General features: G+C 39.6%; 2 protein-coding genes across 4 annotated transcripts in view; both read right to left on the minus strand.

Moving 5' to 3' along the window:
- bbox1 (butyrobetaine (gamma), 2-oxoglutarate dioxygenase (gamma-butyrobetaine hydroxylase) 1) overlaps positions 1 to 6,893 on the minus strand; it is a 33,855-nt gene extending 26,962 nt beyond the window's left edge. For 2 of the 3 annotated variants that reach the window (XR_012592225.1, XM_074622371.1), the window contains exons 1-2: positions 4,575 to 4,711; positions 1,372 to 1,830 (exon numbers count right to left, since the gene is read on the minus strand). Coding sequence is in view for 2 of the 3 variants with exons in the window: in XM_074622371.1 (XP_074478472.1) it covers positions 1,372 to 1,776 (405 nt within the window). In the remaining variant the exon portion in view is untranslated. Of the gene's footprint in view, positions 1 to 1,371; positions 1,831 to 4,574; positions 4,712 to 6,840 lie in introns of those variants that run through there. The other variant, XM_074622377.1, reaches the window with a different exon arrangement.
- A 4,172-nt stretch (positions 6,894 to 11,065) lies between these two features.
- Positions 11,066 to 14,611, minus strand: fibinb (fin bud initiation factor b). The gene has a single exon (XM_074622389.1). It carries the CDS (start codon positions 14,107 to 14,109, stop codon positions 13,486 to 13,488), a length of 624 nt encoding a protein of 207 aa, XP_074478490.1. The 5' UTR covers positions 14,110 to 14,611; the 3' UTR covers positions 11,066 to 13,485.
- Between the last annotated feature and the right edge of the window lie 330 nt (positions 14,612 to 14,941).

A 14,941-nucleotide genomic window follows, 5' to 3' on the forward strand; every position in this document is an offset into this window, starting at 1 on the left:
ATATGATACCTGGGCTTTGGGTATCGGCCGATACTGAGTACCGATCCGATACCAGTGTTTAATTAAGAATCTGTATGCCTCACTGTGTGGAAGTGACTGGGATCAGTCTTTTATGTGTAAGGCAACATCAGGCTTAACGTAAATATTTCTTTCCTAACTTTGTAAAACAAAATGTAACAAATACATATATATGAATTACAATTCAGGTGTAAACTGTTATAATGCAGCAACAAACTGGTCAAAACTTAAACAGGAATTAAAATTCCAATATGTATTTAGTATATAAACATAGAATTGAATCGAATGGATCGGCCCCATTGTCACTGATATCCGAGCCAGCTATTTGAGTCAGTATCGGCCCGATATCCGATCCGGTATTGGTGCGTCCCTATCCCCGACACGACGAGCGGGGCAAAAGCGCACCGCTTTAAAGGAAAAAAGGGGGTTCTGGATTTATTATTTAAGACAAAACGAGAGTCTTTGCAAAACGGAGTGTGTCACAATAATCTTTTTACGTTGATTATCTTGTTTTTATAATCAATTTGACATATTGTACAGTCAAATTTGGGAATTTTGCTTGAAAAATGACTTTAAATAACATCAATTATCAAAATAGCTGCAGATTAATATGCTGTCGATCGACTAATGAATTAATGGACTAATCATTGCTCATCATTAACTCTAATATGATGGAATTAAATCTGAAAGTAGTGAGTCAAACCTTATCTCAGTCGCTGAAACTTGTTAGGTAACTTCATGAATGAACTTTCATGCTCAATATTTGTTGATTTTAACTTAGATTTTTGTCTTGCTGTGGGTGGAGAAGAGTCCATACCGACACCAAAATTTCACATTCCAAATAGGATAAATCTTTGGGGTCCCAGTGAGAAGAAATGAGATGCCCCACCGCTTTAACTGATGGTACTATAGCTACAAACAAGATACCTTTTTTAAAAAGTTTGATCTATTGGCAATTTCCTTGCTTATATCTGAGGATGCTGAAGCACTGCTGAACGTATTTTTTTTACAGCAGAGTCAAATAGAACAAGAAGCACAAGCAGTCACATGGCCAAACCGGCTTTTTTTTTTTTTTTTATTAAAAGATTAACCATATTTTCAAACATATCCTCCTATTGAAAAGGAAAAATGAAAGTTAATGCAACCAAAATGGCCATTATTACCATCCAGTGGAATTGTAAAACTGTCTGGGGGCACAATTACAGAAGTGTTGTGAATGTTGAACCAGGATGTAGATATGTAAAGATTTATTTACACAGTCAGTTTGGGTAATAATTCAAACATTCATCTTTTTCTCTTAATATAGAACATCGAACCCTGAAAAATATAAGTCAGATAGTGGCAGCAGCCTACCTTGTTGTCATTGGTGACCTCCACAGTGTCAATTCCTGTATGGATATCAAGATCAGCCATCAACAGTTTCCGTGCCTGAGCCGACGCCAGGGTACACGTTGGACACTGGCAGTTGTCTCTCAGCCAGGTGAACGGGTACAGACTGCTGCCTCCATCCTCCCACTCCACCTCCACCATCCTCTTCTCATCCAGAGCCTGGACGGTCCTCACTGAGTGGCGAGCCAGAGGGTTGGAGGCAGACCCCAGTGTCTGCTGCCCACGAAGCTGCATTGAAGTCAGAGAAGAGGGTAGTGGACCTGCAGCCCGCCCTGGTCTACAACAAGCCCTCAGAGCCCGGCACGCCATGGCAGACGTGCTCCCCCGCAGGGCAGGCAGGGCGAGACGGGAAAATGTACTCATCCACATTTCTGGTTCCCTCTAGGCGACTATGTCTCCAGATCAAAAAGGGCCACCAACTCTCTGTAGTTAATGAGGAAGGGAAGCAATAAAATGAAAACAAAATTTAATTAAATTTTTTTAATTTAATTAAGTATATAATGAGCCAATGTGATAAAAATTAAATAATGCACTGGTGTATTAACAAGCATCAGCAATATTTTTTGTCATATCTGTCTAATGGTGCCTTCAAATGAAACTCGTGAGCTCGTGTTTACAAAATGGGAAGTCGTGTACACTTGGCGTTCAAGTGGTTACGTCGTGAGAACACCACTGCTAAGCAACGACAATATTAATATTACTGTCAGCATCTTAAGCCACAGAGGCTAACAATTTAGCAAGTGGGTTACAAAATGCAGGAAATGCAAAGATATGATAACAGAGGAAAAAGATGAGGCCGTTGGGAATATCAACATTTTCCTCAGACATATTATAAAATTACGAAGAAAAACAATATACGACTAAAATTACAATATATTAACTTATCTACCGAAAAATTAACTTACATGGCCTCCGCCATTTCTGACAACGTCACACCTCGTGAACTCGGAGCTTTCAGAAACTTTCCACTCAAAAGGTTGTGAATACCTCAAGAGGGGGGCGTTCATATGGACTCTTCTCGTGAACACGGTAAACACGACCCCATTTAAAAAGGCACCATATTTTAAGAAACACAATACAAAGACCCTGTTCAGACCTGGCATTAACATGCATCCTGAGTGATCTGATCACAAGTGGACAGCTCTAACTACAGGTGTGAATCAATGCACTCCAGACGCATTGAGATCCGATCGCTCAGACCACATTCAGAGGTGGTCTGGTCAACATATGGCCACATTCTTTTAGCAGTGTGTACGTGAATGTGTCCTGGGCCACATTAAGGACCACCTACTCAACTGACGTCCCGCTGGGATCCGTTTGTCTCTGCGCTACTCAGGTGAACAGACAGGCAGCGAGCGCTTGTCTGCCTTTCGGCATGGAAACGGCCTCTGTGCTCTACTGTATTCTGTCGGTACAACTGTTTTTTATTAAAATATTTTTTATTATAATATATATATATATATAGGCTACATAATCTACAAACTATCAGACTGATGGCACTCAAAGTGCATTATCATCATACTGTCGGAGATGTGTCAGTGTTTTTGTTCCGGTGCTTTGCGCGGAGCTGACACCTGCCCGCTCGCTTTCTCTCATCCCCGGCTCTCTGAAGCTCTGTACCCCGCTGTTGACTGGCAAAAGGCAGCGGTGCCGGTGGCATGCGAGGAGGTACGATAACCTTATATTTTGATGTCAATATAATGTACCCGAATATGTAAGATATTACTACTGACATTCCTGTAATATTAAGTCTCAACGTCTGCTGTATTAGCCGTGTGTTTACTACGTGTTTATTTGCATATAGAGCGGGGAAGTGAGAGCCGATCACTAGTGGTCACTCAATAAGCATGTGGAGACGCATTCAAACCCCAGGTGTGAACAGATGTACTTAAAGCTGTCCACTTGTGGTCCGATCCCTCAGGACGCATGTTAATGCCAGGTCTGAACAGGGCCACAGTACTGACATTTTTTTTCCATAACTGATTAATCAGCTGATAATTCTCTGGATTAATTGATTGATAATTTTGTCTATAAAAAGAAAAACATAAAAATTCCTTGAGCCCAAAGTGATGTCATCAAATGATGTGTTCTCTGTCTGACTAAGTCCAAAACCCAAAGATATTACCATTTTTGCTTGAAAAATGACAAACGGATTTTATTTGATTTCATTTTTGAATGTTGAAGTTGTTTGAAGAGTTTGTCTATAAGCTCAACTACATAAAAAAATGGTTTATAAACTATTGTAATTACGAACTGTAAATTGAATATATGAAAATAAACTCGAAAAAAGGGAAAAAAAGTATTAAAAAAAAGAAAAATGACAAACGATTAATCATTCATCAAGACAGTTGCCAATTAATCAAGTAGTTGATTGACAGAAAATTAATCATTGCAGCTCTCGTGAATTCCAGCAACAGTTTGTGTTGATGTGATTCAGTCTGTGTGTAACCACATGTTTGTATTGCTCTCTAAGGACAAGACATTTGTGTAGCCTTTTAAATCCAATACATGATCTATCTTCCTCTTTGATTCAGTGTGGGCGTGCTTGCTTGCTTTCTTGCTTATTTACATGCATATTACATTTCAGGGTAAATAAAGCAGCCTCTAACTCATCTCTTCAGAAGCCGGTCGGATGTTTTTGCTCACAGGAAATACTTTTACATAACCTCATTAGTTGACACTTTGACCAGGTTTAATGTGAACATCCGACATAGTAACGTTATATATGCGACACAAAATAAGGAAACGCATAATAATAGGTCCCCTTTAAACTACCAACACAGTCACTCAGGCTGTCACATCACTAGCAGCCAGCTGGTGGACTGACTTTGATGATTAGCAGCATAACAAACACACAGAGGAGTGTGTGAACCGAAGTTAGCCGTCCTCTACAGTTAAGGTGACAACAGCTTAACTGATAATACATGTTTAGCCGGTAGTCTTTCGTTTTATTGAAAGAAGAAGAAGAAGAAGAAGCTGCTAACTGTTGTTAGCCAGTTAGCACCCCACTGTAGTCTGATCGTTACATCACACTATCAGTGTCTGAAGCTCACAGAGACTAACTTCTCTCACCACAGGGTTCCTCACCGGGTTGATGTAAAGTTTATGTATTAAAGTGCCTAAAAAACAGTGAAACCGTGTTAGCCAGTAACAGATGTCAACAGTACCTGTAATGTTTTGATAACTGTTCCTCTTCCCCACCAGCGTCGCTCCGTCAACAACAAACACCGGCTGAGTATGTGTCTGTGTGTGAGTGTGAGAGAGAAAGTGGGTGAAAGGTCGACCGGCGGGAGGCTGAACCGATGACATCATCACTGCTAGTGCGTGAACGGCGCTCTACTTTACTCCCTGAGCCAACACTGATTTGTTTACACGATGGTGATAAAGTACAATACAGATTGGGGTTGCTCAACCAACAGGTGTTTCTGGGGGAGAAGGGTTTATATGGTTTTAGGTGATCTGGGGACCCTCTAACACAATATTGGTAATTTAACAAAGAGAGGAGTCTCTAGTCTACATACTGTACATGATCACCCAGACCATGTATATCCATTCAGTATGTATTTCTTTGCACTATTTGTTTTGTTTACAACTTCCAGAACACTTGACTTGTATAGCCAATAGACTTTTTATTTTATTATTTTATTCTTATTTTATTGTTGGTCATTGGTGCTCTTAAATATAGGCTATTTATATAATATTTATATATATATTCCCATTTTTACCCATTGTGTACATAACAGGCCTGTGTATTCCTCACCTTTATCTGTCTAGCTTTGTTGTCCTTGTTCCTAAAAATGTGACATAGCAGCCCGTTCGTACGAAAAGCATTATGAATGGCACGATAATGCACAAGGCGTTTAGCGCGTAATAAGAACGCCCTTCTTGCTTTTGGCATGTAATTCGTACACCACCGTATCCTACGCTCAGAGCTAGTGACGTAGAATATAAAAAAAAGAAGGGTGGACGGGTCCAACAAACACGTTTGTGACGTGTTTTACATACTTATGTGACATGACCTTATGACCTTATGACCTTAGACAATATTTGCCAACCTTGAGACTTTAAAAAATAGGGAGGATTTCAGGACCAAAGCGGGGTAATTTGTGTTTCAGAGACTTTGTTTTCTGCATTCTGGTGACTTTTAAAGAATGAAAATAACATAATAATAAGTAAACTGCCACAGCATTTTGTTGTTAAAAAGGCCTACTTTTAATTTTACCTTTAACTCCAAGGAAAGAAAACTGAAGAATTCGCCCCTCTGGTGTGAACTTGTGTAAATCTCTGGCATAAACTAATATTAATCAGTTTTTATTCATTCATTCAGTATTTCTTTCTATCAGTACTCTGCATTTCTCTCTCCGTCTCTCACTCGCTGGAGGCCCTTTCAGACACAACGCGACAACGGCACTACTGCGCTCTAAAACTTAATATTTCCGATAGCTTGCGCCATGACAGCTTTTTGCTGCGTCGAGCAAAGCCCAACTTCGGGCGCTGCACGGGGAAACGACATTTGGTGTAGCTCTATTGCCGTCCGGGTGTAAATAGTAGGGCTTATACAAACTGTACAGGGCCAGAAGCAGGATGAGATAACTAAAAGGAAGAAAAAAGTGTGAAAATTTGCCATAAATTTGGATAAATACAGGGGAATTGTGACCCCGGGAGGAAACCGGGAGAGGGCAATGAAAACAGGAGTCTCCTGGGAAAATCGGAAGAGTTGGCAAGTACTTAGACTGAGGAGCAACGACTACTGTGGACCTATTACAGATATTTGATTATTGTGCAATGCTCATTTTGTCCAAAAAAAGACAAGCTAACACACAAACCTGAATTTGTTCAGATGATTTTGTATATGACAGATCAGGAGGGTTTGCTTCTTTCTCATACAAATCTCCCTGTTTTAATAGTCTAATCTGTAATATTTCTCTCCCATAGATTTGCACTGAATTGATTCTCAAAAATACGGAGCAAAGTGCGTCCCTTATCAGTCCAATACGGAACATGTCTTTTAGTTGCCAATTACGGGATGATTCCTTATTTTACGGGACAGTTGGAAACGTAATGTAAATATCTTCAACTGCACTAGAGCTGAAACAATTCAACCAATTATTCAATTAGCCAGACAACAGAACATTTTCTTAATATTTTGATGATCAATTAATTGTTTTTGTTATTTATCTGGCAAATAAATCACTGGCTCCAGCTTCTTAAATGTGACGATTTCCTGCTTTAATTTGTCATATATGACAATAAACACATTTAGACTGATGGTTGAATAAAACAAGGAATTTAACGACACCACCTTGGGCTCCGGGAAATTGTGTTCAGTATAGTCAGTCATTATTTTCTGACATTGCTCAATTAATCAAGAAACCCATCTCCACATTAATCCATACTGAAAGTAATGTAAAGTTTTTTAGCATTCAGTCATACCTCTTACATTTCTTTGCAGGTTCCTGGAAGATGACCAGCACCCAATGGATGTGAAGAACCGTCTTCTAACCAAGTAACACCTGCTAACGTCTGAGTATAAATTTTATAGATTTTTTTGCAATTATTAACCCGGGATAAGATACTGTCACTGTGGTCAAGTTAACAGGTCAAGTTATAATATAACAGAGTTTGTGAGGGTAGGTGAGGATTATACAACTCACCTTTGTCACCTCTGTAACTAACATCAGCACACACGTTCATGAACAACAACAATATCGGTAACACTGATAGTCGTATCATGTAATGGACGACTTTGTGGTATTGGTTCAAGCATATAGTCAACTTTCATGTAAACCTGAGAGAGAGAAAGAGAGATATTAAACATAGATGGAAATATTAGACATTTTTGGAATCAATCATTTTAGGAGTATTGTATTTTCACATTATTTTTGTAGCAGAATAAAATGTGCAAAAGACGTGATCGATGCTAAACATCTGTTACAGTACACTGATGTGTTTTGTGTCAGATTTCTATCTGGTATACTGACTGCACCAATCAAAACATCCTGGTTCAGAAGTTACATAATGTTGTGCCAACCTGTAAATGATAACTTCCATCATAAATTCACTTTAATGATTTATCTAAACCATAGCCTGGGTTAAGGTTGTTTTTTTTTACCTTACGCAACACTACCACAAAGTAGGATGATAGTTGAAGCAGAAGTCTCATGATACCTCGACTCTTTCAAACCTATGTTACATAAATGTTTTTTCCTCTGTGTGATGCCAATAATCCATCTATCTAAATGAAAAAAACCAGGGGTTTTCCCCTCTACTGGAAACATACAATGCAAGCTAAGGGTTTTTGCTGTATTTTATGTTGCCTCATCATTGTAATCAGTAATCAGTGGGCTCAAAGTATCTATTGAGTGTGTGTAACCACAATTGCAACCGTCATACTGTACTTTGCCATGTTACATATCAGTTGGCACTTTTCAGTGCGGTACGGAGTTGTGGATAGTAATTCCTTTGACTCAAAACCTCTAACTGTTTACTCAAGCGTATTCACGACTTTAAAAGGCTGAAGTATCTCAAAAAAATGTTGTTTTCAGCACTTTCAGCACTGGTGACGAATACGGGACAAAAAACAAGTTGTTTGTAAGCCCCACCGCACCTCTCAACACAACTTCCTTACATGTCTGTTCCTCATAAATACCAACAACCAGCTTCCTCCTTCAAAGCGCCCATAGGAGGGCTGTGTATATAATTTACAGCAGACCTCAAAACCTTGTAAAGCAAACATGGAGGGGAACTTTGTAATTACGGTGCACGTGGCAATACAGCACGCACTCCCAGTGGTATAGTGCTACTGACACTTTGAGGATGGGGACCTCTGTAGGAATTCTTAGCAAAATAAGGAATCATTTAATCTCACTTTTATGTTATTAGTGACTAGAAGAGACCAGTAATAACTGGAAAGGATGAATGTTTCGACCCAAGACCAAATCATAGTTTTCTAAGGCAGGGATTCTCAAACGTTTTGGGGCCAGGGACCCTTTACAGGGGAGACTATTCTCCAATGACCCCCTCTTTATCTAAATAAACACTGATTAAACATATGCTAACTACCATCTGTACTCTTAGATGCCTTTGGAACTATTTGTATTCTTAAGCTTTTCATCCTAAATACTTCAGACCTTGTGATAAATAGAAACATTTCAATAAACTAGCGACAAACATGAAACCTGCCTTGGCGGAGGTCTGCGCTCTTCGAGTGCACTTCTAGTTGGAAATCAATTAACAACACAAAACAATGACAAATATTGTCCAGAAACCCTCACAGGTACTGCATTTAGCATAAAAACATGCTCAAATCATAACATGGCAAACTGCAACCCAACAGGCAACAACAGCTGTCAGTGTGTCAATGTGCTGACTTGACTATGACTTGCCCCAAACTGCATGTGATTATCATAAAGTGGGCATGTCTGTAAAGGGGAGACTCATGGGTACCCATAGAACCCATTTTCATTCACATATCTTGAGGTCAGAGGTCAAGGTACCCTTTTGAAAATGGCCATGACAGTTTTTCCTCGCCAAAATTTAGCATAAGTTTGGAGCGTTATTTAAGCTCCTTCTCAACAAGCTAGTATGACATGGTTGGTACCAATGGATTCCTAAGTTTTTTTAGTTTCATATGATGTTAATACCTTCACCAAAAAACGTAAACCTAACCTAAAAATCACAAGTTGCGTTAATGCATTATTATCTTTACTTTGACAGCCCTAATAATTTTATATTTTAGTAACAGAACACAAGCTCAATTTGAGCTCCATGTTTCGGATGCGTCGGTCTTAATAAAGTTTATTTTATCCTTCTTGTTCTGTTCTTGCACCTATTAGATTTGGGATAAATAAGTTTGGAGCGTTATTTAAGCTCCTTCACGACAAGCCAACATGACATGGTTGGTAGCAATGGATTCATTAGGTTTTTCTAGTTTCATATGATACCAGTATCTTCACTAGCTTTAAAACTGAGCCCGCTATATCCCCCGAAAGATTGTTTGTGTTAAAAAAATTTGTGACGTCAAAACGAATTTGCGTTAACGCGTTTTTATCACGTTAACTTTCACATCCCTAAATAAAAGCTTTCAGAAAATGAACAGTAGAAAGACTGGCATAGTCCTAACAAATCCAGATCTTTAAACTTACCACTCTAAAGCTGACTTCAGTTTGTGCTTCAACTTAAGAATAATGAATTTGTGTGTCACAATCAGTGTTTATACTGGCCCAAGGCTAACGTTGGTGGTATGCTTGTTTTATTGGTGCAAATGGTCCCCATCTGTAGATAATGATGCAGCATAATTTTATAATTTATAGCAAATTGTTTACCCTGACAGAGTGGACCCAACTTTGAGAATCACCGTTCTAAGGAAATGTGACCCAAGATGGCGGCGTGCATGCTAGTGGCAGCCTGTTCTAGCACTCCCCGTGTTTTATCAGTCTGTTATTGTGAGTACCATCTTCTATGTTGTGTGCTGGGGCGAGGGCATCAAAGCAAAGGATGTCAACAGACTGAGTAAACTTGTAAAGAAGGCTAGGTCTGTCATTGGCTCCAAAATGGAGGAGTTGGCGGAGGACAGAGTGCTGGCGATAATGGATAACACCTCCCACCCCCTACACAGCATGACAGCCATAAAGAGCACCTTTAACAGACTTATTCAACCCCGGTGTGTAAACGAGCGTTATGGGAGATCATTCCTGCCGGGTGCTATCAGACTTTACAACTCTGCTCTTAGCACATCAAGAACATTGAATAAAACTTGCAGGTTTAAAGGTCCCATACCACGCTAATTTTCAGATTCATACTTATATTATATATTATTATATATAGTATAGTATAGTATATATATTTTGTTTTTCTACTAGAACATGTTTACATGCTGTAATGATAAAAAAATCATACTATCCTCATACCCCTCATACTGTCTGCCTGAATATGTATTTACCCTCTGTCTGTCTGAAACGCTCCGTTTTTAGCAAATATCAACGGAATTGCATTACTAGGCAACAGCTTGGGTCCATGTTTACTTCCTGTGAGCTGATGTCAATCATATGGTGCCTTCAAATGAAACTCACGAGTTGTGTTTACAACATAGGAAGCTGTTGGGAATATCAACCTTTTCCACAGACATACGTATTAGAAAATTACAACGAAAAATATACAACTAAAATTAAAATATATTAACTTATTATGCACCGAAAATATAACTTCCATGGGCTCCGCCATTTCTGACAATGTCACAACTTGTCGGAGCTTTCAGAAACTTTCCACTTCACAAGAGGGGGGGCGTTCATATGGACTCTTCTTGTGAACATGGTAAACATGACCCCATTTGAAAGCACCAATAGTCTAAATATTGCATAGTTGTGACATCACAAATGTACAGAAATCCTGATGGCTTGTTTAAAGGCACAGTTTTTGTATTTCTCCATGGATTGAGAATTTCGATACTTAAAAACCTGCTTTATTATAAAAAAGGACAGGGAAATCCCAATTACAAATTACCATATGGGACCTTTAATATGTAACTTGTTTGATTTTTAATCAGTTTTTTTGTCTTGTATTTTAATGTAACTGCTATGGTGTTTTAATTTTCCTTCTCTCTCTATCTACATTTATCTATCTATCTATCTATCTATAAAACATGCTCTTGCAACAACACTTCAAACACAAACTCTTTATTTAAGAAGACACCACAATCCATTAAGAATATTGTCGCACAGATTGGTGTTTGACATTGAAGTCCACGAGTGCTGCCTGCAGTCTTATCCGTCAGGGTATTACATCTCACCACGCATCTTAACAAGGTAAACAAGAATATATATATGCAGCTCTATTTCAAAACTTTATATAAACAATGAATACATGTTACGGTATTTTTTAATAAAGATATTGGTACTCACAGTATTTACTTACTTCTAATAATACACTGTACATTTTCCAAGATTATACTGCCTGTGCAGAACAGCACAGTAACGGTCTTGTATTTAAAAATCATGTCACAACCTTTAGCACCGGAAAAGTATTGTGCAAAGTCTGCTATATCCTATAAAGAAAAAAAAAAATACAACATAGGTGTCCATATGTAAACATTCTTGGATATTCTTAGAAACATTCATCTGGAGTGTCATAACAGAGCAACAACAACAGCTGCTCGTGTTACTGTAGGAGCTTTAAACCAGGCTACTATATGAGGTCCACCCCTGCTTTACTGCTATGTGACGAGTTCATTCAAAAAACTCATTTATCCAACTTTTGGGTCAAACTCAAACCTAACACATAGCAGTCACTAGTGGATATGAACACTGACACATAGGCTGTCCAGCGTGTCCAAAATGTTACTTAATCCTCAAATGAATCGCTCCAAAACTCACTCCTCACTCCGTTTTTTAGGTCACAGAGTACTGAATGAGTTTGGAAAACCATTCATCTGACTACAGTACTAGTGTTATGAAAACTGATAGTTCCTGTTCTCACTTTTTTGGATTGGCTGACTCATATTTGAAGTCGTTGTTTTACACACACACTTACAAACACACACGCACAAACCTGCGACTGTTTACGGGTAAATTTAACGCACTTACCAAAAGTGACCAACGGACGGATAATGCCATACATCATTTCTTATAAAATATTACTGTAATTACTCTTCAGCCATTTTTCAATAAAAATATTTAACTACTATAGTGTGTTTTATGGTGCGTAATGACCATTACAATGGGCTCTAGGAGTGGGCAATATGACGATTTACACATTCAGATGATATATATTTGTCTAGTGATTTTACTGTTTATACCTCGGTGGCTCTTTAATATCTCTGGGTGCATTGGGACCACTTTATGGCAATATTGGATTTTTATATGATCTTTTGCATCAATATGATGCAGTACTTCGTTAGGAATTTAGTTTGCTGGGTCAGCCAAAAACAGTCATTCCTTTCTGGTTATTGTATCCCTTAACATTTTCTCAGTTGGCTTTTTCCAGAAAATGTATCATAATATTGTCATATAAAATTGCATATACTGTGAAAGAGGTATCATTGCCCACTCCTCAGTCTTTTTATAGAAAGTAAGCTTGTTGGTGTCAGATACAGTCCACCAGACTTTTTAAAAGCTCAAAACAACACATTTTCTTAGCAGTTCCTAGCAATGGAGATAGTTTTGGTTGTATATGCCCAGGTTTTTATATCAGCCCTCACAGAGATTTCTGCCATGAATGGAACGGATGTAAATGGAATATACTTTGTTTCTCTCACAATATTATATTTTTATTATTTGGAGCACAACTTCATTTAGGAAAGTGGACCAAATGAGCACAATAAACTAAAATAACAGATGCTGACACACGACCCCTTCACAAAACAGGACCGTGAGATCGGGTAATAATGTAGGAAACCCATCATTGTTGATATTATACTTCAGTAGCCTATATCTGCAACACAATTTACAAATAACCAAATCACAATTGACACGCAGTGAATATGGGAGGCTTTTGGGGGTCTCGGTGCAGTTGCCCTTTTGGTAATCCAGGAGACATATCACAAAACCCGGGCAAATTCAACCAAAACAATATGCATGACTACATAGTCTACCTCTAGAGCAGTGGATCCCTACCTTTTTTAAAAAAAATTATTTCTGATACTTTAAAGTGAAGCAGTGTGTACCCGCAACCCCTCATCAAGGGTCGCTTATGACTGTGAGTTGTGAGCAGATTGTTTAATTTGAATAATTTTCAGCAACAAAAAAGGTTAACTGTCGAGTATTTCACAAGAAAAAAAGCTTAGATAAAATAAGTCCGAAAATAAACTTACAATAGTTTTTTTTCTTATTTCCTATCACATTAACCGCCTTGAGACTGAAGATATATCGACTATCTTTTGACCAATTAGAGGGACTCCAAGTAGGGAACCACTGCGCATGAATTAAGCGAGAAAATATGTTATTTTGTAATTTAGGTGAACTGACCCTTTAAGTTGTGTTTTTATCCCTGATATGACTGCTCTGCCTCTGCCTCGTGGTCACCATATAAAACAATAACATACTACTACTACTGTAGTGAGACCTGTAGGGACTACTTTCTCTCTCAGAACTTCATGTACTCGTTCTTCAGCCGGCTCAGCCTCGTGCCGTGGCTGCGGATGATCAGAGACAGCAGCTCGTGTTTGTCCTTCAGTCCCAGAGAGATGTCCAGCGTGTCCTTCAGGACGTCCCTGGTGTGCACTACCATGTTGAGGAAATCGTCGTTGAGCCGGTGCTCCTCTTTCAGCTCGCTGTCCTGGCTCTGCTTGAACTTCACCTCCAGCTCCAGCAGAGACTTCTCAGAGTTCGTGAACGCCTCTCCGATCTGCGCCGTCTCCCTCCGCAGGTACCGGCCGTAGTTGTCCTCTCCGTCCAGGTCGTAGGAGATGCTCTTACCGATGCCCTCCAGCACCCGGGCCGAGTCCTCGATCTGCCGCTTGATGATGGTGAAGTCGTCCCGGATCACGGCGTCCTGGTCCTCGGCCAAACCGCACTTTCGCTCGTCGGTCATCTTGAAGAGCATCTGGCAATGCTCCGGGTCGTCGTTGTCCTCGTAGTCTCCGTCCGGCACGAAGTAGTGGTGGAAGGTCCCGTTAGACATCTCCGGTTGGAGCGGTCCGCGGAAAAACGCTCCGCACGTCGGTAGCGAGAACAGCCCGGTGCACAGGAGCAAGTAGAGGACAGACATGATGATGATGTCCCACAAAACACACTAAATATGAAATATTAACACGTTATTTCAGCGACAGAGTCAGCCTGAGGGACTATTTAACTCCAACACGAACATTTCAGTCAGCTTTAAACGTCCAAACTGCGCAGTTTTAGTTGTAGCCGCTTCACGTCCTCCTCAGTGTCCTCCACAATGTCCTCTTTGTCCCAAACAGATACAAAGTGGCGTGAAAATGTTTCAAAAGCAGCCTCTCTTCTCCTCCTCTAGTGCAGCCGGCCAGCCTCCATCACTGCTGCTGGTGAACAGGAACACTAATGTATGAGAGTTAGTTTCAGTGTGGAAACAGTTGTACTCTCCCGACTCCTCTCTCGGTGCCTCAAACGCAACATCTGGATGTCTCAAGTGCCGCGCTTCAGCTTTTTGGCTGCTAATAATAAAACCTCCTCCTCTATTGCTGCTCTACTGCTGCTGCTCTCAGGTTACAGCCGCTCCGTCACTTTAAAAGGCTGCATTCAGTCTGCAGCAGACCAGTGGTAGTGCACACAACCGGGACAAGCTGGCGTAGATGGTTAGAAAAGTTATGAGAGGGATTGAGGAATAAACAAGTTGACCACATGTATAACATGTGAAACACAATCCAACACAACAGTCCTGTAATTATAGTAGGCCTACTTTTAGAAAACTTGTTATTTTTAAACACCTGGTGACATGTGGCAGAAATGTGTATTTAACAGTAGTTGCCAGATATTTTTTAGACTTCTGTTGCTTTGTTGTATTAGATTGGATTATTAGGATACATTATTTGATTGAATGATACTGTTTAAAAGTGTGTTTAATAGTTTTGCCCCCA

This window comes from Sebastes fasciatus, chromosome 2 (genome assembly GCF_043250625.1).
Source record: "Sebastes fasciatus isolate fSebFas1 chromosome 2, fSebFas1.pri, whole genome shotgun sequence".
In the NCBI taxonomy this organism is placed as follows: domain Eukaryota; kingdom Metazoa; phylum Chordata; class Actinopteri; order Perciformes; family Sebastidae; genus Sebastes; species Sebastes fasciatus.